The 26,359-nt window shown below is 43.7% G+C and overlaps 1 protein-coding gene across 13 annotated transcripts in view; it reads left to right on the top strand.

Annotated features, from left to right (window-relative positions):
* Nucleotides 1–25,356, top strand: part of mecom (MDS1 and EVI1 complex locus) — a 126,271-nt gene extending 100,915 nt beyond the window's left edge. For 2 of the 13 annotated variants that reach the window (XM_086261067.1, XM_086261080.1), the window contains 15 exons: nt 6,879–6,981; nt 7,114–7,227; nt 7,506–7,617; nt 7,738–7,885; nt 8,019–8,199; nt 11,267–12,653; nt 12,835–12,925; nt 14,348–14,374; nt 17,554–17,720; nt 17,994–18,071; nt 19,528–19,697; nt 20,722–20,866; nt 22,649–22,894; nt 23,007–23,199; nt 23,367–25,356. In XM_086261067.1, the coding sequence (XP_086117193.1) occupies nt 6,879–6,981; nt 7,114–7,227; nt 7,506–7,617; nt 7,738–7,885; nt 8,019–8,199; nt 11,267–12,653; nt 12,835–12,925; nt 14,348–14,374; nt 17,554–17,720; nt 17,994–18,071; nt 19,528–19,697; nt 20,722–20,866; nt 22,649–22,894; nt 23,007–23,199; nt 23,367–23,501 (3,297 nt within the window). In that variant the 3' untranslated portion in view covers nt 23,502–25,356. The remainder of the gene's footprint in view (nt 1–6,878; nt 6,982–7,113; nt 7,228–7,505; nt 7,618–7,737; nt 7,886–8,018; nt 8,200–11,266; nt 12,654–12,834; nt 12,926–14,347; nt 14,375–17,553; nt 17,721–17,993; nt 18,072–19,527; nt 19,698–20,721; nt 20,867–22,648; nt 22,895–23,006; nt 23,200–23,366) is intronic. The other 11 variants (XM_086261074.1, XM_086261072.1, XM_086261069.1 and 8 more) reach the window with 11 other exon arrangements.
* Nucleotides 25,357–26,359: the final 1,003 nt, after the last annotated feature.

Genomic DNA, 26,359 nt, shown 5'->3' with positions numbered 1-26,359 from the left:
AGAGAGGGAGAAAACATCTGCATGACTCGATTTTGAACTCCCAAATGCTGATGTGTCTTTTAAATGTCTGGCAGGATGAATCAAGCATTTAAAATGCACTCAGCCTTTTTCTAAAGCCAGAAGGCTTCCCTGTATTTTCCGACGGCTGTCCCGTCTGCGTGCTGCTGTGTTAAAAGGTGTTATTGTGATCTAAGTCAGATAGCCCCGAGAGCCGCTGGCCCACCCTGCCTTTAGTTTACTCACACACGCACAGGTCTTATGTGACGTTGCACCATAGAGACTCCTCGCTATCTGCGTGTGTTTTCCTTCTGTAATTGTGCACTGGCTTCTGCCGTCCGAGGACCACAGGGCAGGATCAGAGGCGGCCCGCCAAGATGATAGTTCCACACACTTCCTAGTCACGCTTGCGATATAAACTCCTAGATATGCCAGGAATGTCACCATCCTTTTGCTGCTCACCTGGCTGTGCAGAGGTGCGTGCTGTATACATGGGGGCCTGTTCAGCTCAGCAAAGCCATGGCGGGGGCTCCTCCCACACAGAAACACACACACACATACACACATTGGGACAGGAACACAAGAGGCTAAACTTTATTTGACGCGTGTGCGCAGCATACCATCGCATGACCCGAATAAAAACCATAATCTAGCTGGCGTGTTTGTCATCACTTCTCACTGGTGGTCCATTTAAATTTTCTGCTTAACGTCGCCCATTGAAATTTCTGCAGAATCTCCATTATAGTGCTTGGTAACATGCTCTAAATACAGCACTCGCAATTAGTGGTAATTAGATGCAGAAATTTCTCACAGTGGAAAAGATGCACCGAGTTTGCCTTTTCCCTGAAAAAAAAAAGAAAAAAAAGGTGATCGACATCTTCCAAGAAAGATCTGGCCTGTTCTTCTGTCAGACATGTATGTTTTTGTTCTGTTCTCTTCCTCACAAGGACGAGAGAAAGGTGTATCACTTCTCTTAGAGGGATAGAAGGAGAAGGCTTCCAGAAGTACTTAGCCACTCTTTTTTAAAAAGACACAGAGAGACAAACAAGCAGAGGAGAGCTTTCCTGAGCTGCCCTCTGCACGAGGTGTGACTCGCTGTCAACACTGTGGTTCTGCTTGGGTGGCTGTGTAAGGCACCGACAGGTCACGGACATGGCTATGATGAGGTGATTGTTAAGTATTACACACTGTCACAACACAGCACAATGTGCTGTCTTTAAGCCTTCCGGCCAACATCGGTGTTTTTGAAAACACAGTGTAGCGTCTCACAATGCCTGTCTGTATCTGTAAAATGAATAGACTGAATAGGGTGGTCAAAGCTGCTGTCAGTTTTTGGTACTGACTGTGTGCGAGTGTGTGTGTCTGTGTGTGTGCTGGTGCTGGTGCTCATGAGGGCTTTTTTTGTGTCCCTGTGTGCACAGACGTTTATGTTCATTGACTTGCTGTGAGTGTGTCAAGTGTTTTATTGTGTCTCTGAAGTGTGTGCCCACACCTGTAAGTGCCTGTGTTTCCTACATGTATGCATGTACGATAGTGTGTTTTTTGTGTGTGTGTGTTTTGTGTGTGTGTACCCACACGCACACTCTGCAAGGACTGTGAATTGTTCACTGCGGTTCAGATGACTCCCCGCGCTCCTCATTCTGAGCTGGAAACGCTAAAACACACAGTACCTGATTCCAACAGGTTTTTACTGCCACAGAGAAGTGCTGACTCCAAACGCAGCCTGAAACCACACATTACACAGTCGCCACATAACGTGTAGCATCACCAGATTTCCACAGAAGAGCCTGACTAAGCTGCCCCGGGCTCATACATTTCTTGTTCTGTAAAGTCGTCCTTCAAAACCAAGTTTAAACAAATCGTCCCTTGCCATGCGCTCAACAGAGATGATTTGTTGTACGGCCTGATTTTAAGGCAGTGTCATACAGCGACAGCAATTTCCAGGCGTGTTGGTCGTTATTTGGGCCTGGTTCTTTTCAAGCCTCAATTTAGCCCTGCCAGCGTGAGTAAAACTGGCCTCCGTCTTCTTATTTCTGACCCAGTTCTGGTTATCATAAAACTTTATGAGCAATCTCAGGAGAACGTGGGAGCGAGAGAGGAATGAATGAGGGAGCAGAGAGAGAGAACAACGTCTGTTTATTTCTTACTAGAGGAACTGTTCGCAAGTCCACTTCCCCTTTCTCTTCTCTTTTTCTCTCTCAATTCATTTGTTACTCATCTGCCATCCTCCATCAGGATAAACGTCTTTATTTTTACCCCTTTGCATGGAAAACTTGAGCGGACTGTGCAGGAAGTAATAGAGGACCTGCAAAGGAATACATTGAATATTTTTAAGTTTAAAGATATTGCGCACTGTGTGTTCAGCTGTTGAAATTTAAAAAGCTAAAGTTGTTCTTTAATAATAATATTAGCTGGACTTTGAGCATTCTAAAAGAAATGAACAAGGACAGCCTTTATTTGGGTGACCTTTCTGCTTTACTACTTTATATATTTGACACGTCAGAGTGGAAAGCAACAGGAAAGAGCGGAGAGGGAAGGCGATGGCAGGTGTCACAGTCTGTGAGTCACACTGAAATCTGTAATTAATCCAGCATGCTTCAGCTCACAGGTTTGAATTTATTTAGAAATAAGAAGAGCTGTATTAAGAGAGCCAAGTATCATACATGCAGGTTCTCATTTTATTTCTAAATGAATGTGAAACTCTTTAAAGTTGGCCGGTTATATAGTTTTTTGATGTTTGAAAATTCCTACCCCAGTGCGCAAGACATCCTCGCTCGCACGCTAACGCACACGCAGAGACGATGCAGCCTTAGCGCCGCTTCCACAGATCCATCCACGACCAGCACGTTTTGTTGTTAATATAATCAGGGGAATTAGCGCTTACAAACCCTCCGCTGTGCTCCTGACTCTACTGAGTCAATTGAAGGGAAAATTGATTAAAAGTGTAATTAACATCATCCAACGAGGCCCGAAGAGCCTTTTATAAGACAGTGCAGAGGGATATGAGCGTTAATCTCATTCGCTCTATTGATTCTCACTCAGTATTGAGTGGGATGGAGTGGCTTTGGGGCATATTAGCAAAACACTGACGGCCATTCACTATGTAAATACACTGGAGGTGATTGCAGCTCAGTGAGATAAAGGTATTGGACCACATTCAGCTAAAAAGAAGAGATCAGATCGTGCAATTCCACACGATTTAATGCTTCATATGACAACTTTAGAAGATTTACAGCCTTTTTTTAATTCACAGATGTAACTTTTTTTTACCTGACATTGATGCTATGCCACTAAAGAGGTACCAAAACAATTTTTGCTTTTGCTTTGCTTCCTTTGCATGTAAGGAAGCCAGCATGTTCATCCAAATTGCTGGAAGCAGCTGCACATTGTGTGCTCATACTCTTTATTGCTATCTAAGTCACGAAATGGTTTCATTTAGAAGCCAAGCGATGGTAACTGCCAAACATACTGTACATGTAGCATGACCCCGCTGGAGAGGCCACAACACATGTGGACATGTTGCTGTTATGCAACTGCTGACTAAGCACAATGTTGTGGTCGATCTTCTATATTGTAATTATCCTTTGCACTTTTTTTTCCCTTCTTTGCTTAAAAATAAACAGCGTTGGGGAAATGTTTGAACCGAATGCTCGTATCCGATGTTGCTTCTTTAATTTAGTGTGGCCCCGTGTTAAAGTAGCCTGAGACTTTAAGGGATTTTTTTGTTTTTGTACTAAAACAAACAGCCGGACTGAGAGTTTACTGGGACGGGACAGCGTAGGTTAACATACCTGTTGAATGCGGTCTGTGTGCAAGAGGGCGAGAGGAATCCGCCAACAGGGTGTGGACACAGAAAATGTGACTGTGTTTACTCTGCTAATGACTAATGGTGTCAAGGTAATAACTTATCCAATTATAGCCTCTGATCCTCGTGTGGTTTTAACCTTTGACAGGGAGAGTGTATGACAGAGAGAGGAAGATAAGCAGTGACCTAATAAACTAACGCATACAGACAAAAAAGGCAACATATCCTTTAAAAAAAAAACATGCGGAGCTCTTTGTATTGATATAAAATAAAATGTTTAAGAGAAGATCGGGGTGTTTTTGGATAAAACATGAACTAGAATCTCAACACTTTTTAGGGTTTTCGGTGTGAACTCAAACACCCTGACTATCTTATCTCTAGCATTATCTTAAGCCACTGTTTGACTGCTGGAAAAAGAAATGTTTGTGTGTGTGCATGTGTGTGGCCATGACATGCTAAGGATGACCCCAAGAGTCAAAGACGGTGTGTCCTGTTTGGGACACACAGTGACTCGCTGCCTCTTTGTTTACGTGTGTGTGTTTTCACTGTTTATCTGTGGCGACCCTCAGGGAAGGGGTGGAGCCGCTGGGGAGAAATCCCCCTCCTGTTCGTAATCACCCTCTTGAGTGTGCTTACGCTGCTCCAAGAATACACGTTCTTGTGTAAAGAGTACAGAGTGGGTCTAATCGAGAGAGGTCAGAGGTCAGATTCAGAGCCAGGAGTGCTTCTTGCTGACAGAGACTTCGGTATGGCTGTTGTCTGCTGTTTGCTGCCGTTCTTTGTGGACTTTTTTTTTTTGTATTTTTTATGAACAAATGTGAAGAAATTCAACAGTGTCCGTTAATTTTTATGTTCTAAGGCTATCGTCCAGGGATGTCAAACTAATTTAACATCGTCAGCCTTAAAGTGCCAAACATAAGGCCCAAGAGCCAGAATCACTCCAATTGGAAAGCTTTGGAAAATGTGAAGGAGGGCACAGAATTTGAACTTTTAATTGTATTTTCAATTGATTTACAGCTCTGATTCTATTGATAAAGACCTCCTCGGTTGCCATTCATACTACAGCAAATAAATAGGTTATAGATAAATAATTGAAAGACAAGAGAGAAGTTCCTGGTTTTCCCAGTATCGACTATATCTGCTATGGAATGTTTTTTATACCTTTATCATGTCGAAAACTGAGATGTTCTTTAGAATCCCACTTCTTTTTCTTATATTGAGACATGTCAGGGATTATGCATTCAGCTAAATGTATTTACACTGACAGAGAGGGGTGTTTCGCTGGTCTGGCTAACTTAAACGGCGCTCTGGTGACTTTCCAAAGAGCCTTCCTGCTCAGTCTCAGTATCAGTCTCTCAGAGCGGAACCCCTACAGTCCCTCGAGTCTGTTTGCGCCGATGTCTGATTGTTTCTGAATCACAATATTTTTGTGTCCTTTGAGGCCCTTTGAGAGCCCCTTTGTCTGTGCGCCCATGTGCGATCTACAAAAAAACGATCCAGATTCATGCACATGCATCTCTGGTACAGAGGGCAGAGTAGGGTATGACAGAGATTATAGTTTTGGGACCCTCACAGTTCACTTCTCTTTATTCATACTAGATCTGCTTCCTTCAACATAGCAGGAAAAACATTCCCCAACTTTTAACTTTAACTACTGGCCTTCCTTGTTAAATGAAGGCAAATCAAAAAAAATTCTCAAATACTAAAAAATAAATAAATCATAAAAATGGATTCCATTTGGTGGTTATTATGTAATATGTCTCCCCTGGTCTGGATAACTGTAATGACTCCGGTTCAGCCCTGTAATGGGAGTCAGACTTCCAGGCCCTGTTGCCCTCCCACTGATTTTCTTGGCAGGTCATATTCATTTAATGCCTGAATTTAAGTCATACTTTAATGCTACCACAGAACTACATGAGTTACGATGCATCAATCACTCCTAGGTTATTGACACACAAGAGCTCTGCCTTGGTCCGGCCGACTTACTTAAGCTCCCTGTACTCCAGCGACTCAGTAGTGTCACATTTAGTATTATATCAGTTGCCAGAAGTAAGAACAATGACACAAATAATTATAGTCTGAAGCATACCTCATGATCTTTATTGTGACCGAGATGTTTATCTTAACTCTCTCAGGAGCCACGGCGGCTCTTGTGTTCCCCCAGTCAGGAATTCCCTTCATAAGCGGCGTATCGTGACCTGCGCCTTCCCAGAAGCAACTCTCTCCACCCCCCTGTCGCATTTCTAATAAATTCCTCTATCATCATTGTCATGTTGACACAGCAAAGGAAGGTAATATGTTAAACGTCCAAAGCGTGCCAAATATAACTCCATGTGTGATTGTTTCACAAAGAAAGCCTATTGTGTGTCCAGGGGAAGCACCACAGTCCCAGGGACTCTCATCTGATTCTTAAATATGACTTGCCCCACTCAAAGTGCACGGTCCCATATTTAGCCGTAGCAAAACTATTTATGTACAAATGCTGTACACGTAAGTCAGTATAGGTGCATTAAATAACACAAACTGATCACACAGCTGGAAGTTTCTCCTATTGGGAAAATGGTCAATCAACACAATGCTGATTTTATAATAGTTCGTTATGCTGGCTGTTTGTTTAATTAGCTTTCTCTCCACATAGTCGTTCCCACTTCCTGCCCACTACAAGCATTACTGTGTAGAGTATTTACAGACGAGTATATTTATTCAGCAGTTGTTTGTGTTTTCTTTTTGTATTCATGAAGATGGATGCCTTACAGGATGAGTAATTACAACTTAATGACCGTGTGTATTTTCATGTATACGTCTCTTCTGCGTGTGCGGTGGTGTTATGACAATCATGTGTGTATGCTCATGCCTGTACAGTACAGCTACCTCACGTGACCTCTGCAACGCTTGCCTCGTGCTGTTATCGGCAACCTAGAAGAGACAAGTTAACACAAAGTGACTGACGCAACATTTTTACTATAAAACAAAGGACTGAAGCAAATTCTTTGATACGTATCTGCGGGGCTCTTTTGATTCAAGGGTTGATTTGAAAACTTCTGCTTAAGTCATAAAAATATTTTGTGTCTTACAGATATTCTACAAAGTCACCAGAGAGATTTTTCCTGGCCAGGAGCTGCTACTTTTCATGAAGGCTGAAGAGTATTCATGTGATACGATGGCTCCTGATATTCATGGTCGGCACCTCACGCATGCACAGACACAAATATTTTGGTTTTTTTCTCTCTCTGCTGTAAACATATCTCACAAATGTTTTTTTTTCTATGTTAATTCCCCCCCCTCCCGCCCCGACACCTTGCACTACGCAGAGGAGAGGCAGTACCGCTGTGAGGATTGTGACCAGCACTTTGAGTCCCGAAACCAGCTGCTGGACCACCAGAAGAAGCCGTGTGGGATGCCCCCCTCCTCCTTCCTGAACCCAGGTTTGAATTTTCATTATTATTACTTTTTTTCTACCACCATAAAAATAGAGTTGTACAGAGTGTCGAGAAACATGTGTTGCTGAACTGGGACCAAGACACTAATGATCTAAGTGCTTTGTCTCTCATCGGAGCAACTGAAAATGAGATCATAGAGTAGTGCTCTGTGGAAAAGGTGAATCTGATCTACGCTTTAGCCATGAGGACGACTTTAAAACCTTCCACTTTCGAGTGAATGAAGCTTTTTTTGAGCTGCTTGTATAACTTCTTATGTAATCTAGGAGGCGACAATGACCTGAAAGCCCAAGAACCTCAAGACTTGCGACCCCTCCACATGTCCCAAGGACTACACGAATGTAAAGAGTGTGACCAGGTCTTCCCTGATGTTCAGAGGTAACTGGATGGACACATTTCATCCCATAATTTATTCGAGCAAGTGCTGACAAACAAACATGTGATTCAAGACAAATCCTTCCAATCTCATTGTCTTTTTTTCTTTTTTCTTTTCTGCAGCCTGGAGGCCCACAGCTTGTCCCACAGTGAGGAGAGAGAATATAAGTGTGACCAGTGTCCCAAGGCCTTCAACTGGAAATCGAACCTGATCCGACATCAGATGTCGCACGACAGTGGCAAGCACTACGAATGTGAAAACTGCTCAAAGGTAAAGTGATGACTGTTGAAGGGAATATTTCATGATTTGGGATGCAGATATTTGTGCACATGTGTCCCCTCTGCACATTTTTTTAGAAGCAGATAGTAACCCTCCCGTGTGTCTGTGTGGTTCCTCCCCCCAGCAGGTGTTCACAGACCCCAGTAACCTCCAAAGGCACATTCGCTCGCAGCACGTCGGGGCGCGTGCTCATGCCTGTTCTGAGTGTGGCAAGACGTTTGCAACGTCTTCAGGCCTCAAACAGCATAAGCACATCCACAGCAGTGTCAAGCCCTTCATGTGTAAGTCACTAAGACCCTACCTATGTAAGTCTACTCAGTACATTATAAGAATAACAGTAATGACATGCTTTGGCTTGCCTTCTAATGTGTTTTTTGGGGGAGGGGAAAATCACTTCATCCTTCTGCAGGTCTTTTTCTCCAGAACTAATCTTGTAATGTTCTACAGGGTTTACACGTGATAATATACTGCAGCGAAGCAAAGACGTTTCTTTAGAAAGGCCCATGCAGTCTGTTTTCTGCACCAAGCCTCGCACACTGCTGACATAATAATAACAGCATTTTAACGAGCATGTAATTCAGTTTGAATCGTTGAATCTTTGTCTAACCTTGATTTTGCTTGTAACTGTGATTTAATCTAATGTTTTGTTGACATACATCTTGCAGGCTTTTTTGTCTCGTGTCTTGGTTTCTTTATTTCTTGAGCACATACTTTCTTTTTTCTTATTTTTTGGGGTCCTCGCTAACTCCTGCAGGATCCAAAAACCTTTGACCTTTCACACTTTCACCACCTCACACAAGAGATCTGATCTCCATATCCCCTGAAGCATTATGACCTCCACCCTCTGCCCCTTTCCTCTTTCCCCTGTTTTATTTTTTATTGTTTTTTTGTTTTTTTAAGTGGGCTCATACAAATCTGTGCACATTAAATACATACTATCTTTTTCTTTTGTCATGAAAACACACAGACAAACACATATAAATAAATATCCATATACTTAAGCAGGAGTGACGGCATCTCCAGTGAAGACTTCAGATTTCCCTATCTCGTCTTTTGCCTCCAGAACACGCACCATTCCTCACAAATAGCAACCACATGTACAGCCCCTCTTCCCTGCGCTTCCTCTGAATTGGAGTCCATTTGCTATAATCAGCAGAAACTATGCAGGTTTAAAAACAACTAATAGCTGTCTAAAAAAAGAGAGAGAGACAAAGCAGCCTCCAACATGATGGCTGCCTGGGAGAAATCATATGCGAAGTGCCTTTTTGTGTGAGTGCTCTTGTAGGGTCTGTATGCATGTGCTTGTGTGTGCATACTAGTATTCGTGATTTAGTGCACGCAGTGTGTCAAGGATGCGTGCATACAAGCTTTTGTATGAACGGGAAGCACCCAGAGGTGCTGGGTTGTTAATTCCCACACTCAAGTGAACATTATTTATCTGCTGCACTTTTCACAGGAGCATGTTTATAATATTTTGTTTTTCAGTTTATTAAGCGCTGAAGAATACGCACATGTGGTGAATCCTGCCCCACAGTGTGAGTGTGATGCGTATGTTCTCAGGATGTAAATGTCACAAGAACTAAACTGAGTCAAAGGGCTTTTTTCTTCCAGTCTGCTCAGGCTATGTGGGCGTACTTGTATTTAAAAAAAATATAGTCACAAGGAGAGATCATTAATAGCTCTTGTTCCTTCTTTTTTTGGCTAAAATTTAAAATTTCAAGCAAATTTAAAATACAAATTCTTTAGTGTTCTTTTAAACAGTTTAAAATGGCCTAACACACCCATGGTGATGATTAGGTAACGCTTAGAGAAACTGAGAAACTGCTGTTTCATGTCACAGTGCTAGACGTCAGCTTCATTGGTTAAATTGACTGAAAGGTCTGGGCTCAGGGAATTTTTTTTCTTCTCCTTCTCCTTCCTCTGCTGCTGCTTCTTCTTCTTCTTCTTCTTCATTAGCCTGGCTGTGTCCAAAAAAGCTTAGCCACAAATACCCTTATTTTAATTTATTTTTCTGGTTCCTGAAAATTCACCTTTTTTTTTTTCTTTTTTTTAAATATAGGATTACATTCACTCCTGGCTTGAACTTTCCCATTTGGAGTTCCTCTGGGATGTTTATTCAAATGTGCTTCCAAAATGCTTTTTTTTCCTGTTCTCCCTCTCCATCTCCTTGAATTGCCTCTTGTGCACCTTGAGGCTGGAAAGCATCCAAAGTATGCAGAAGTGAAACCACAGTGTGAGCCTAACCACTTCCTTATCCTCGTTTAGAAGATCTAATAACAATATGAGCTAAATCAATCATCCAGAAATCCTTCTTACTGCTTTCCTAAAAGTGTAGGGTGAACACAAGCTGCAATCCACAAAATCCATAGTGTGGGAGGGGTGTGACAAAGAGGGACATCTTCTGCATGACAGAAGTTCAGAGACACAAAACTGAAAAGCACAACCAAAATAGCATATGATGGGTTACTATTCCCACTATTAAATCATCCATTTACAATAGAAATAGCTGACAGATTAATACTGACCAACAGATACCATCAGATGGTGGATTTTTTGTTGGGTGTTGTCATTGTACGTCTCCGGAGACAGACTGACTGACAGGCAGGCATAGAGAGTGTGGCTGTTGACTGTGGGAAGGTCAGTAAGCGCAGGATGACAGAGCCAACTATGGGGACAAGGTGAGGGGGCTGAGGGGGTGACTAGAGAGGCCCAGAGAGAGGGGGGGTGGGGGGGTGGGGGGGAAGCAGCAGAGGACGTGAGACCTGTCCCTGGGAACCGGACTGCAGGATAGGATTCATTCAACTCCACTTCCTTCTCAAACTTAAAATAGAGCCATTGTACTGAATGAGGCTGAGAATGTGTGTGCGTTTGTGTGTGTGTGTAGCTTTATGCCTGTGTGTGTCTGTGTGTGTGATTACAATTTCGTTGCGGTGTGTGTGGATATTTTGTGAATGTGACTGCATGTACACATGTGTGTCTCTGTGTGATTGTTTATGGACTCCCTGGGAGCGTCCCTGGAAGGACAATGGGGCTGGAGATGCCTGGGAATTTGGTTTGATGTGCAGCTGATGAGTGGCAGCGAGTGACTCACACCATCAACCAAATAGATTCTCTGACAATTCCAGGATCTGGACACACCTCTTCTTTTCTGTTCTGCTGGAACATTGTCAGAGTATTGATGGGAACACAAGTGTATCACTCATGCTGCATTTCCTCTGCCTTTGCTTCAGCCGGCCTGAAGCATAGAAATGTCATATTAAATTATGTAATTTTGGTGTGTATGTGCATGAGGAGTTGGGAGGGGTGGAGGGGTGGGGGTTCAGTTCATGTCAGAGGCTGATGCAATCTATGCTTGTCTCTGTTTCCCTACAGGTGAAGTCTGCCACAAGTCCTACACCCAGTTCTCTAACCTTTGCCGCCACAAACGCATGCACGCTGACTGCCGCACACAGATCAAATGTAAGGACTGTGGGCAAATGTTCAGCACCACCTCTTCCCTCAACAAGCACCGGCGCTTCTGTGAAGGGAAGAACCACTTCACAGCAGGAGGGCTGTTTGCCCAGGGTATGCCACTCCCTGGGGCCCCCGGCTTGGACAAATCAGCTCTTGCAATGGGTCACAGCAGTGCAGGACTTGCTGATTATTTTGGGGCTAGCCGACATCACAGCGGACTTACGTTCCCTGCTGCCCCAGCATTTCCTTTCAGCTTCCCTGGCCTGTTCCCCTCTGGACTTTATCACCGGCCGCCACTCATTCCTGCCACAACTTCTCCTGTCAGACAGCCATCCCACGCACCTGTTGCTGGACCTGGAGTAGAGCTGAGCAAGAGTCCTTTGCTGCCTCCAAGCCCTGGTGCTCAGGAGTCTCAAGAACTTCTCAAAGCTCTCCGCAAAGACGGCGGTTCACCTGGAAGTCAAATGCCAGTGTCAGACAGCCAGGGCTCATCCTATACCAAGCAAAAGAACAAGCAGAGTGACCAGTCTGAAAGCAGCGACCTGGATGATGTCAGCACACCCAGTGGAAGTGATCTAGAGAGCACGTCAGGCTCCGAGCTCGAAAGCGACATGGACAGTGAGAGGGAGAGGGGGGCTGCTCGAGAAAACGGAAAAGGTCCAAAGAGGAAGGCCAGTGAAGGAGGCCCTCAAAGCCCCGGCCTGATGGGCAGCAGCGCTGCTAAAGACTTTCCAGGCCCTTCCCTCATCCCGTCCCCGCTGGACGAACACACAGCTGTAACAGGAGCTGTGAATGACTCTATTAAGGCCATTGCCTCAATTGCCGAGAAGTATTTTGGCTCCACTGGGCTAGCTGGCCTACAGGACAAGAAGGTTGGGTCTCTTCCCTATCCTTCTATGTTTCCACTGCCTTTCTTCCCAGCGTTCTCCCCTCCGGTTTACCCCTTCCCAGACAGAGACCTCAGAACTGCAGGCCTGAAGGGGGAGCCACAATCACCTGCAGATGACTGCAAGAAGGCCCAAGGGAAGTCTTCATCCGAGTCCCCATTTGACCTCACCACCAAGCGAAAGGAGGAAAAGTTAGCATCCTTTGCATCTTCCAAACCAGAAATGGCCCAATCTATGGGTCAGGATCAGCCACTAGATTTGAGCCTTGGGGCCAGGGGCCGTGGGCGTAATCCAAGAGAGGAGGAGACGAAAAAGAATCCAAATTACGAAGAGGAGAAAGGAGTGGTGGAGATCCCAAAAGCAGACACTTCCTTACAACATGCTAGGCCCACCCCTTTCTTCATGGACCCCATCTATAGGTATTGTTATTACCAGTAACTCTCTAAGCCTTTATTTGGTTAAATAACAGTATTTAAAAAATGTAATTACTTCTATATGCTGCAAATGTGCATACAGATTTGCAAAGTTTGTCAGTTATTTTGTAAAACTGAATATAATCTCACTGATAACCACTAAGAGCTAATAGAAATCTACTATTAGCAGGGTTGAGAAGAGGAGAATGAGCGATCCGTTTGAGACTCTGAAAGACAAGTACATGCGACCCGCTCCGGGCTTCCTTTTCCATCCACAGGTAGGTTTAAACTATGGCTTTCATAGGAATTGGGGAAATTTGGGAAAGGATGCATACCGGGTACAACATAAAGGATTAAATATTGCATTCTTACGAGTTCAGCAGCTCTTTACTCTTTTAGTTATTTAAGTTGATGATTTAGATGCCTATACTGCCCTAATTTATAAGGGTACGAGTTTCATCACAGCTGTCATGGGTCTTGCCATCAAACAATGGCACAATTCAAGCTTACAAGTCCACTCTTGGCCTCCTATGTACACAGCAGTGACAGCAACATGTAATTTAACCAACCAGTGCATATTATGATTCTTTCTACAAAGAGCTTTTGTCCTTAATGGTTATCACAGACTGACCAGACTGGATTAATGAGGATTAGCATGTGACTCTAGTTTTACCCAAGCTACTGCCTGTTAAGCCCGCTGCTGGCTCCCCGAAACAGATGTGTTTCGGAAAGAAAGGCCACTTTGTGACACATCTTCCTATAATATGTCTTTGATTACAATATAAAAAAAATGATATGCTCTTAAAGCAACGGTTTCTGCCCCTGGGTTTTCTGTGCCAGTATTTCCAGCGTGAGGCTCCATTTAACGGGTATGTGTCCATGCGTGCACACGGGTCTGTGTGTATGCATGTCGATGACATGTTGCATTGACGTTCATTTGTTCAATCTTCCCCCGCGGGTGAGAACGGTCTGCTGGAAAGTGAAAACACCACTTTCTCAGGCACATGATTTTTTTTCTCTCTTTTCTGGCTGTTTCAGGCCTGGTTTTTACAGGCTGTTTCATTTGTCTGATTTATGTCCCCTGTCCAGACTGCTGCATGGGTCCAGCCTGCAGCAGCCACATGGCCGTCCCACATGCCTTAATGAGGTGTCCTATCAGTAGAAACACTAACTGAGTGCTTAGACCATCTTTATGACTTTATGATGTCTGGACACACAAATCATTCCCGCAAATACCAGACCAGGGTAGGTCTCAGCCAGACCAGGCGATGGGCTGTTCCACGTACTTTTGAGGAGGTTTGTTTTCAGTCACCTGAGTCACTCTTGAGCAATATATTAAAAGAGAGCTTGCAAAGCTGAGGGGGCTGGAAGTTCTTTCAACCTTTAGTGATTCAGCTTTTTATTTCCTGGCAGGAAATTTTACTGCTAGCCAATACTGGCTTAGATTACATACTGGAATTGAATTTGTAGCCTTCTATAATGAGCTTATTGAACACCAGGAAGTGTTGGAAACTATAAGAGCCTCATATAATTCCAGCGCCATAACTCCGTAGATAGGCAGCTCATTGCTCATTCAAAGTTAATTGCACCAAGGCCCATCATCCCTTCTGTACCCATGTGTGTCCAATCAAAAGCTGTTGATTCATGCGCCACTTTCTGGTTCTGACTGCTTTCTCTTTTCCTTCTCTTCCGCCCCTCAGTTTCATTTGCCAGATCAGAGAACTTGGGTAAGTTCCTCTCAAAGATACAGTTTTGCCATGTGTCCGTACGTCAAGCAAACAAACCCTATCCCACAATTAATGCACGAGCTGCGAAACAGTTTCCAACTGACATCACCCAGCATTCGCATGGCTTTGGCCTGTCACACTCACACACTGACTCGACTGCTCAGAGACAATAAAAATAAATTTCATATCAGTGTTTATAATGTTTAACATACTATGGTATGTGTATCCAAGCCTTTTTGATTTGTTTACATCTTTCGATCTTGATGTATCTTTACTTCTAACATGAAAGTGTTTCAGTGGGGATTTCCAACTGAGCTACACCCTTTCCATGCACCAGCCCTGAATATATGTTTGCTTATTTGGAGAATGAAGCAGACCTCTTGCAAATGGGCATGGGGGGAGGGGGGATGAGTGGAACGTGGGGTGGTGAGTGGTCTTTAGGGGTGCTGCTTTACATCACCAAGAGGGTAACAGTCTCTTTGGGACACTGGCGGGGGGAGCGGGAGGTTAGTTCCTCCCTCTAAACATCTGGTTCCCGATAAAGATCAACAAATGAGAATGCATCTCGCTAATTAGGGCCCTAACAGCATCACTGACATCTGAAGATAGCCAATCAACTGCTGGTCCCAGAGTGGTGCTACAGAAACAAGCAAGTTTACAGATGCATACACACTGCCCAGAGGGAGGGATAGGGGGGTTTTAGTAGGGGTGTGTGTCTGTATGTGTGTGTGTGTGGTTGAATGTACATGCGGGTAGATCAAAATGTCGAACATTTCGCACGCAATATTTCCAAGTGAGCCTGACTCGACATCCATAAAATCATTTCAGTGTTTGAAGTGTAACATGGAGCTGACTGATGGTCACTTGTCTATTGGACTGGACGTGTGAGTCATTTGCCGTGTCCCCACACACAAGTTATTTGGCAAGGAAAATCTCCTTTTTGGAGCATTTAGTGAAAATTTTTTTAAATTGCAGCAACGGATTTAAAGAACAGTTGTGATGAGTTTTTTTTTTTTATCATGTCAAGTAGTCAGTATGCAAAGAAAATATACCCCGCCATGTATATTTTTTCATATAAAAAGAGACGAGTCTTAACAGAGAGCAGCCGCATGAGTAGACTGAGGTGGGATCAGAATTCCCCAGTAGATGGAGCCAAGATGGAGTAGCTTTCAGCTCTAAAAATGTCTTATCGAACAGGTTCGATACTGCCGACAGCTTTAGGGGCCCTAATGTTCCCAGGAGTTATGGCTTCTCATTGAGCAGTGCAGACAAACTGAGCATTCATTCCAGTTTCTGAAAAGAGCCCAATGAAATACATTCAAAAGAAATATGAAAGCATTTCACCTCCCTCTTGCCTATCTTTCAGCCCGTCCCCCCCTTCTTTTCTCACTTCCTCGCCTTCTCTTTCTCTCTTCTCTCCCACTTGGTCTCTCTTTTGCCTTTGATTCATGGCGTGTAGCACTGGCATATTCATAATCAAACAGACCTGACACTCCACATCCTCCCTCAGTGGGAACGCCGACGGCTGCGGCAGGAACTTTACACTCGGCCGTCACTCCTAATCAGCCACACCCAACACCCGACTCCACCGCCATCCATCAGCCATCAGTCCTTCTCTCTCCGGACTCTGTTTTGCCTTTTCTTACTTTCTTGTTTGCACGCTTTTTTTCCTCCCTCTTTGTCTCTCTTTCTTCCATTCCCCCTCCCCACCCCCCCTCCTCTATCATCTAGTCCTTCATCATGCTTCTTCTCCAATTCTCGTGCTCTGTTTCTTTTCCCTCAGTCTCCTCGATCTTGGCGTGAAGCCTGAGAGTGACAGGGGGTGAAAGCAGGAGATGGAATGTCAAAGTCGGAGCAGGGCTCTGGTGGAGGACCCGAATCACCATTGATTTGTTGCCTTATTGAAATAAGAAAGAGAAACAGGCTGAAAATTCAATACAGGCAAAATAATGCAAATGTGTGAGTCTGCTAAAAAAAAGAAAACTTTGTAAGGGTGTGTGTGTGTGTGTGTGTGTGTGTGTGTGTGTGTGTGTGTGAGATGGCCTGTCAAGCCCTGCGGCCTACTGAGACCCCTGCCCCTCCCTCTCCTCCTCCCTCTAGTTCTCCCTTCACTCCCCCTCCAGCCCCCCGCTCCTCCCCCATCCCGCCCCTCTCAGCACAGCGATATCATTATTACCCGTGTCTGGCCCTTGATCAGTAATGTCAACATCTTTCATATTGACGAATGTGCTGTCTGCCCGCATTGTGCACAGAATGGTTTACAGCCCGGCAGTGGACATGAATCACTCCTCTGCCACACACACACACAAACACGCACACACAGACAGATACACACTAAGCATGTGCAATCACATGCAACGGACATGCCTGTAAGCACACACATTTTGCACACACACAAATACATTACAGGAACATTCCTCACTCTCTCACACAAATATATTTTCCGTTTTTTACACACACTGAAGGTAGTTAATCAACTACGACCACCATGCAGCTCATAGTTTCTCATTCATATACATACATGAGCGCACATACACACACGGATATCTCCCCGGAGAGTATCCGATGAAAGTAAAGGTTCAGCTTCATTAGCAGATTGGCTGCAGTCCTCCTATGTGCGTGTGCGTGTGTGTTTATCTGCCTACTGTACATGCATGTTTGGAACAGAACAAGCAATGGCTTAATTTAACATTCACAGCTGCACACCTGCTCGCCACTAACCATGAATGGAAGCGAACTGGTTTTCATTTTTCGGCAAAGTTATGAATCAGTTTCCAGTGTTCTTGTCATGCACATACAGGAATTTGACCTTGTGATGTATGAATTATTCATGAGCGTCATAATGAGAATTCTCCTTCGGCACTTGTTTGACTTTTCAACTGTTTTTTGCCTGTAAACAAGACTCATTACTCAAACGATGTGAGCGAATCTATATAGAAAGTAGGTTCTCTATTAAGAAAAATCCATAACTCTTTGGCTTATGTGCTTAATGTAAAGAATGTGGGATTTCTGTGCTTCTTAGGTATTGTCAGTTTTTGCATTTTTATTGCATCTGGCAATCAGAAACCAAAACACGCTGAATGTGTTGTCTCAAAATCTTGTTTATGAAAAGTCAGATTTCATTTCTTCTTAGCTGACATGGCCCCTCACTCTGTCCTTCCTTTTTCCTATCTCTTCAGATGACTGCAATCGAGAACATGGCAGAGAAGCTGGAAACGTTTGGCTCCTTGAAGCCAGAGCCTGGTGACCTGCTGCGCTCGGTTCCCTCCATGTTTGACTTCAGAGCTCCGCCCTCGGCGCTTCCCGACACGCTACTGCGCAAGGGAAAGGAGCGCTACACATGCAGGTAACTAAAGCCCCTAGTTTGGCTTGTATTTTTCACTTTTAAGTCAGTCATAAATTATTTTTTTAATAGTTTTTAGTAGTCTCTGCAGTTTTTCTTTCTTTTTCCTTTCTCAGAATATTTTCTTGTAAATCTTGTCTGAGACTGGTGTGCGTTTTGTGGGTAGTTTTTTGTTTTTATATGGTTGTGTTTTAGTGAGAACACATTGCAGTAAGAATTCCTGTTCTTTTTTTGGAAGCACTTAAAAATTGCAAAATGTTATGTACTCCTTTATAGATACTGTGGAAAAATATTCCCTCGCTCTGCCAACCTGACACGCCACCTGAGGACTCACACAGGAGAGCAACCGTATAGGTAAGAGCATTTTTTACAGGCTCCTCGTGTTTTTTTACTTTGCGATTGTATCCCTCAACCTATCCTTACTTAGCTCTAAAAGTCTGCAGGCACATAATTGTCCAGTCAAAAATCCGATTTGCACCATAGCCGATTAACACCCCATGAAAAAGAGCTGCTTTTCTCCCCTCACACATATGAGTGAAAGCAGGGCACACACTTTCACACAGTGTACTCTGAGCCACACATACAGACAGCACAACTCGTTTGTTAACAGCATGTGGATGTTTTCCCAGGGATTTCTTGTCTACAGTTAGAACAGAGTTTATGTGTGTTTTCTTATGCCATTAAAGGCCTGGAATAATTATACTACTGCTAAACAATTTGCCTGATGAAAAATGGCGTCCATCGCCTGGGTGAAAGGGGAGGTTTGGGGGGATTTGGGTTGTTGAGGAGCACAGGCAGATGTCCACACCCGGCAGCTGTGGTCACAGAGTGATCTACAACAACTTTGGCTACTCCAAATAGAGGCTTACATCCCATCTAAACAGTTATTCCCATCTTATTCCAGAAATCGTGGTTAAAAAAATAGTAATTTTAGCTCTTAGTGATTATTTTTTTTCCATTTTGGAAGCTTTGTTTAAAGGCTCCCCTTTCTGCTCCTATCAGCCCAGCAGATTTTTCCAGGTGCATCTGAAGTACTAGTTACAATACAACAGTGGTCCAGTACCCATGCAAAAATTAATTCTGAAGACTTACTACATTTGGATGCCTCGGTGCTTGGCTTTGTAGTTACTAAGGTAGAGGAATTTTGGCCCAAAGTTCGGAAGGGGCCTGCTGACCACAGGGGAGAGAGAAAGACAGATGCAGGCCTCTACTGCCCCAGCCTGATAGCCTGCACTCTACATGCTGGCATGCCATTAAAGATCACCGCCTTTTATTGTAATTTTTTGTGGAGATAACCGGGGGGGAGGGTTCCTGAGGGACAGCCAATCGAGCGAGCTAATTCCACAAGAAGAAAAGATGTAATCTTCTCGTATAATTTTGCATGAAGAAACTTGGCAGGAGCTCCTAATTTTTGCAGGGCTCAAACCAAATCTGTTGCGTGCTTATTTTGTGAGAGAAGAATGCAATTTTATTGCGCTGGCTGGAGATAAGAGGCAGAGCTGTTTCACCTTAAACAAGCTCCTCCATCATGTCTGGGACTGTGGGACTGCTGGGACTGTCTGTATGAGCATGTGTGTGTGTGTGTGTGTGTGTGTGTGTGTGTGTGTGTGTGTGTGTGTGTGTGTGTGTGTGTGTGTGTGTGTGTGGTGTCCTACATTATGTATCCCATTATGTTTCCCCACATAACAAACCGCAGGTTCCTGATTCATTATGCAGTACAGTTGTATTTATGACCAGCGGCATGTGCGTTTTGATGTTTTCTTCATTTAATTACTGAGCTAAACGAAAGGCATTTACTTTCTTTCTGCAGGTGTAAGTACTGTGACCGCTCCTTCAGCATCTCCTCCAACCTACAGCGTCACATTCGCAACATCCACAACAAGGAGAAGCCGTTTAAGTGCCACCTGTGCGACCGCTGCTTCGGTCAGCAGACAAACCTGGATCGCCACCTCAAAAAGCACGAGAACGGCAATCTGTCAGGTGTGTAGCAAGTTTTGTAGACCGTGGACATATATATATATATATATATATATATATATATATATATATATATATATATATATATATATATATATATTGTAATAAGATACAATAATCAAGCTACTTTTTCTTTTTTTTTCTTTCCGTATTATCAGAGAAAATGAGAGCAGCATTTGCTGACTCCTTAGATTCATCAATCATTCCACTGCATAGCATAAAACAAAATATACTCCTGATCGAGAGAATCTCAGAGGCTGAGAAATTAAATTATATAAATCTGTCATCGACCTCTGCAACAACAGCACAAAATATTTTTGAATGAGCTGCTTTCATCAGCAGCACAGCTCACAGCTTATGGGTTGAGAGGTTGCATCACTCTGACTCTGAATCAGCAGAACGAGCAGTGACACCTGGCCAGGAGCCGACGGCAGCGGGCCTAAGAGGAGGTCGCCACTTAATCAGACACAATGAGCAATCCATCAAATGCAAATCAATTATCTGTCAAGCTTTCCTTTTTTCGGCATTAAATAATATATTCCCCCCACTCAACACAAAACACAAACACTATGGACTAATAATACTTTGTAGAAAAATTCTTTCTCCACAGTTTATATAATAAAACCATAGCGTCTTAAGCTTTCGGCTTTTGTATCATTACTAGCATTCAGTGGGGCCAAGTATACTCAGATGTCACATAAATTTATTTTAAACTGTCTTAAGGTCTCAAAAAATGACAAATAGAGTGAAGAATCCATATCCATTCATACAAGCACTTTCTTTTTCTATACAAAGTGCGACTTGGGGTTCAGTAACTTGCCCATGAATACAGCCAGGGATCAAACCCCCATCCTTCTAAAGCACGATTCATATTTTCCTCAGTGATGTAATGTAGATACAGATACAGATGTCACACTGACAGACTGACAAACAAAACATGTCTTTTACGGCATACTTTCATCCTTAAAACAGTTTGGAGGCATCAAGTTCAAACACATGATGACTGGAATGTATTTTCTTTCTATAGGAACTGCAATGTCGTCCCCACAGTCTGAACTGGACAGCAGCAGCGCCATACTGGATGACAAAGAGGACTCTTATTTCAACGAAATAAGAAATTTTATCAGCAACACAAGCCAGAACCAGACATCACCGGACCCCTCAGAGGAAGGGTGAGAGCAGCTTTATGTGGTGATACGTGCCCGTCTTTCCTCCTATTTCTACTTCTACAAGGAGATGGTTGTTTCTTGGCCTGGAGGGCCCGAGCTGATTCAAAAATAAATAATTAAAAGATAGGGAAAAAACAGATGAAGGGTGATCTTTTGAAAGGATACTGGTAAATCTACATTAGATTGAATATGTATTAACTGTGTGGGATTTACACACACACACAAAATATATATACAATAATGTGTCGACCACTATCCACCATTTTTAGACATCCAATTTCATACCTTCCAGCCAGGCTTTGTTAATAACAATCGCATCATTTTGGGGGGTCTGGAGTAAAGAACTCTTATCTGCGATGACATTTAAGATTTGGAAAAGTGAGCAAGCTCTTTAAATCAATTGCCTCTTGACCACATGTAGGAAAAGATATCAATATACATGCAACTTCATCTGGGCTTTATGCAAACAAATTCTTGTAGCTGTGATCAGATCGGATAACAGTTGCGAGGTCTACTCTGGTCCCTGAGTTTGTTTTCACGCGCCCCATGTTGGTTTGATCACTGGAGGCCCGATAGAGATCTCGCAGACTAGCTCGTGATTGAGCAGAAGGCCTGTGAGAGCAGGGCCGAGCGGTAGAGTGTCAGAGGGACGGGAGGCAGGAGGGGTAGTGCAGCAGTTAGAGGACCACATCTGGAACCAACATGTCTGCCTACAGGAAGAGGGTAGAGGGGGTGGGGTCAAAGGGTCGGCTTGTGTTTCCTTTTAAAGTGCTGCACTGCTGACTGCTTCTGATAGATACTTTATCCCCAGCAAATTACCACGTTTGAAAGCGTAATTAGCGAATCTGTTTTCTTAATCACAGAGTTCTCACTCCCTCTTTTGGAGCTAGTTCTTCCTTGCAGCCCTGAATACCACCTGAACTCTCCACTCTGACGAGAACACTGCTGACGGTACAACATTATCAGTTCCTGAAATCTGAGACAAAACGACGCAAATCCTTTTTGTGCTAAAATCGAATACGGTGTAATTACCTCTCTCCCCCTCTCAAACGTATCCCTTTTAAATCCAGTGCGGCTATGCTGTTTATAAGCATTCTATAATTATGTGGTGTTGTGCTTGATGTGTTGTGTTTCCTATGAATCTCCTTCTCCCCCGTTCAATTTTCAGTCCCCTTCTCTGAATCCTTTGTGCAAGAAATGGCATATTTGGGAGCTGACGAAAGATGTCCCAGAGTGTAATTAGTGAATCAGTCTTAATGTGGTTCCAGATGATTTACCAAATGGCGGTTTCCTGTGGCACTGAAACAGAGGGACAGATTAAGACTCAGGCAGTTTGGATAGCTGGCCTTTTCCCTCTCCACAGGGATAGAGGAATGGGCTGGTTGGCAGCGCTCTCATAACTCTCCCACCAAATGGGGCTGTCAGCTAAATATTTTGCCTATTAGATGAATACGAGATAGTAGGGAAAATAAACAAGGAGAGAGGCAGAGCACTCCATTTAAGTGCTGCAATGATCAACCCAGTGCTGCTGTGCCCAAAGGGGCCTCAAAGCCTTGATGACAAATGGGATTCCGGCTCTGCTCAATTCCAGCTGCCCTGTTCTGCCTCACATCAGTTCATCTACAAACACTGGAAGAATTCCTTAATCACACTGCATATTTTCTCAAAAACAGAATGAGTATATGAATAACATAATTCAGCCAACAGGGTGGATGTTTCATTTCTTCAACCTTAAATGTCTACTGCGTTGAACAAGCCTCATGAACTAATGTTCCTGATCTGCAGGCTAAATGGCGGTCCATTTGAAGAAGAAAAGCCACTGATGGCCAGCCATAGGTCACATGACCTGGAAGATGAGGAAGCGGAAGAGTTAGGTGTGGATGAAGAAGAAGGGGAGGAGCCTAGCAACACCCCTGAAAAATCAGAAAGCAAGGTGCTCCAAAGCGACCTCGATGATCCCATCATACAAGACGAAATGGACTTGAGTGAGCCAAATGACTTGAATCTCAGCTGTAAAACTTCTCCAAGGAGGTAATTTGACACAAGGTTGCAGCTCCAAAACAAAATGCATCACTTTAAATACGATGCTTTGAAGTCAAAAGTATCCTGGCAGCTTTTAACTGATGTTTGCCATGACTTTCAGGTATAAAGACGAGGAGGAGCAGAGCAGCTACTCAGCCTTGGATCACATCCATCGCTTTACTGAAATGCGCAAGCTGGACGAGAGCGAACTGAGTGACGGAGATGGGGATGGGGATGAGGAGGACGGCTCATTTGGTTCCCCATCTCTGACTGAGGCAGTCAAACAGCCGCTCTTTAGGAAATCAAAGTCTCAGGTAGATAAAGATGCGCGCACACACACACACACACACACACACACACACACACGCGCGCGCGCGTACGCTTAGATACAGGCAATCCATATACACGATTATCTGCAGTGTACTTAATGTTTTTTATGTAAATAACATAGTAAATTGTAATCCACCCCTTACTCCTTCAGGCTTATGCCATGATGCTGTCCCTGGCTGAAAAGGACACTCTTCACCCAGCTACCCACACCCCAGCCACCATGTGGCACAGTCTGGCACGGGCTGCCGCTGAATCCAGTGCCATCCAATCCCTCAGCCATGTATGATGACACCTCTTTGCACCTACCTTTTCAGCTCTCAACCCGACCCTGATCCGCCTATGGCACTGGCAGTCCACTGCAGGGGCTATTTTGCAGGAATCCCTGATTGTCCACAGAGTGACTGCTGAGCAGGAACCACAGCCCACCCGACTGCTGAGTGAGGCGCCTTACCCCCAAAACACGGCAACTGCCCATGCAAAATCCATCCCAACCCAAGCCCCCCCCCAAAAAAAATATTCCTCCAGCAGATAGAGAGCAAAAATGTCCCTCTGAGACCCTAAAATTGATTTGTTACATTGACACCAACCAGGATGTGGTGAAAATAATAATGCTAAAGTAATAATAGCCGTATTTATTCTTCTGAATTTCTATGTTTTGCACAGCAAAGGCAGCTGAAAGTTGTGGGAAGTGGATATGCTGATTTGTCGTCACTCGACTGAATTTTCTGGCCGGCACATACAAAGCAAGAAGAACATTTTACACCGAGAGTAACGCTGGTGGCGTCTAAGACAGCTGGTTTCAGCCTAGCATGTTTCACAGTGTGTAAAGCATAAGAACCAGAACGAGAATTCCCTTTGAACCCCCGGAGAGATCAACAGGTGTTTCCCATGAATACATGATGATAAAACATTAAAAGGTCGGGCGAGCAACCTCGGTTCAGATGAAAATCGTTCCATGTAAGGATAGCACTGGCGGTGCTTTAATATCACTGAACTGAACTGAAGTACAAACATAAGATAGCGATTGCTCAACTAAAATCAGGCCAGTCTCCCATCTGCATCTTTCATAGCTGTGTGTGTCTGCACAATCATAGCACTGTACACAAGTGTCTGACAACTGTTGTCCACTGCACTCCATCCTGCCCACCTGCGATGTCTGTGAAAGGATATAAATAGATTGTCTGTTTAGTGGAAGAGAAGAAAACACGACGATTTTTTTGCTTTGTTTTGTTTAATTTACTGAAATAAGTATCCAGTGCTGAAGTTAACTGTTGTTCTGTCGAGGACATAAGTCTTTTTCAAAGCCCTTGAATCCATCCTAGTCCACCAACAATACCACTAAATAGCCCGAATGCTAGTTGTTAGCTACTCCATGCTTGTGTGTCTTTCATTTTTAGACAATCACGATTTTGTTTTTCATTTTGGTTTCTGTTGGTGTTGTTGTTGTTATTTGCTGTTGTATTTTGAGAATTGTATTTATTTCTTGGCAAACTGTAGTTTGTTTACTGAATAGCACTGCTCTTAGCCCGGGCAAGGGGGAGATTCCCAGCCGGGCCAATCCCACAGTTCAATGGGGTTTGTAGATTACATTTGAGGGCCGGATAGTATTAAAACATACAATTCACTCCTTATTCTACTAATGAAATCAGTTGATGAATAGATATTACTTAGGGGTTTTTTCTATGACAATTTATTGATTCAAATGTAAAAAAAAAAAAAAAAAAAAAAAGAAAAGAAAAGAAAAAAAAGAAAAACAGTATAAGGAATTAATAATAAAAAAGCCAGGTATAATTTCTTCATAAGCGCATGATTGGTCTGATAAGATCTGTATCTGACATTTTCTACGGTTGTCTGCAAGCTTGTGTGATGTTCGGTTCATGTTAATCCCTTGTGCCAAACTTATGATAAATAACAGATTAATTTCATTTATTTTCCCGTTTTGAGGGACCAGATTTTTCTTTTTTTTTTTTTGGTTTGTTTATTTGTTTTTTGTCGTTGTTTTTGTTTATAATCGACTTTAAAAAGTAATCAGCAAGTTGAGGTACTTTGTTTTAATGCTTTCTACAATGTAACTGTTATGCATTTCAATTCAATACTGTGGGAGGAACAACTAAGAAATAAAGGACTACAATGTGGATTGACATGTTTTCGTTTCTCTCTTTATTACTCCAGAAAATAATTTTACTCGCTCTTTGTCCGTCCATCTCCCTCGCGCCTCCTCGCTCCATACAGTCCTTCTGGCTGCCCATCATTTTGACCCACGTCAAAATTTATACTAAGAGACAAGAGTCAGAACACCACCTGGCGCTTTCTTCTGGCGCTCCCATGGCCTCCAAGAGCGAGGGAGAGTCTGAACTCTGGTCCTCTTTATTTTTTTTTGAGGCCTTGGCTCACAAAGTGACGGAGATGCAGAGAAAAGGCTGGAGAGGGCTTGAATGTGGTAGTGGGAGCGGAGGCAGGAATGTGTCCTCTCTATTTGTGTCCGTTTGTGGGGCATGATGGATGAGGTGGGTAGATGTGATGACCTGGCTCATCGCTCAAACACTCAATAAGAGTCCCATCCTGCAGCAGGCCTCCCCATCCGGCACCCCCCTGCCCCCGTCACTGCTTGCTGCCAGCCAACGTGGGCGGACATTGTGGCTGGGAGGGTTGGAGGTTTAGTGGCCCCATTGTCCAGCGAGTAGCTCAAGTGGGGGGTTGGAGAATTGGGCATGACAGTGAAGATGGCTGGCGCTGACACTCTACATTTACAGTGCTCTTGGCACCCTAATGGATGGGTTGTTTTTCTAAGGCCCATCGTCAGCCCTCTGGGCTCTGTGGGGTGCCCAACTTTGACGAGGTCATAGTGGGTCACGCTGCATTGATGAGGTCAGTATGGGTCGTCCAGCTTTGATGAGGTCAGCGGTAGTGATCTTGCAAGCTAGGAACATAATGAAGTGACATGATATTGGTCTTGAGTATGGGTTGTGCCATCTGCACTATTGGGGACTCATTCAAGCTTATCTGACAACGGAAGTTTGTCAGCAACCAGAACACATTTGTATCTGCTGATCCAATTTAAAAAAAAGAAACTTTGAATCATTTGGAAACTGAAAAACTGACTGAGTCAGAAAATATGAATATTTACAGCTTTTTACTCACTTC

The sequence above is a fragment of the Aulonocara sp. 'chitande type north' Nkhata Bay genome, linkage group LG14, assembly GCF_057382095.1.
Source record: "Aulonocara sp. 'chitande type north' Nkhata Bay isolate Kocher_YH1m ecotype deep benthic linkage group LG14, A_spYH_male_GT1.1, whole genome shotgun sequence".
Classification (NCBI taxonomy): Eukaryota; Metazoa; Chordata; class Actinopteri; order Cichliformes; family Cichlidae; genus Aulonocara; species Aulonocara sp. 'chitande type north' Nkhata Bay.
The sequence above is the reverse complement of the archived record's forward strand: the minus strand, read 5'-3'. Positions and strand labels throughout refer to the sequence as shown.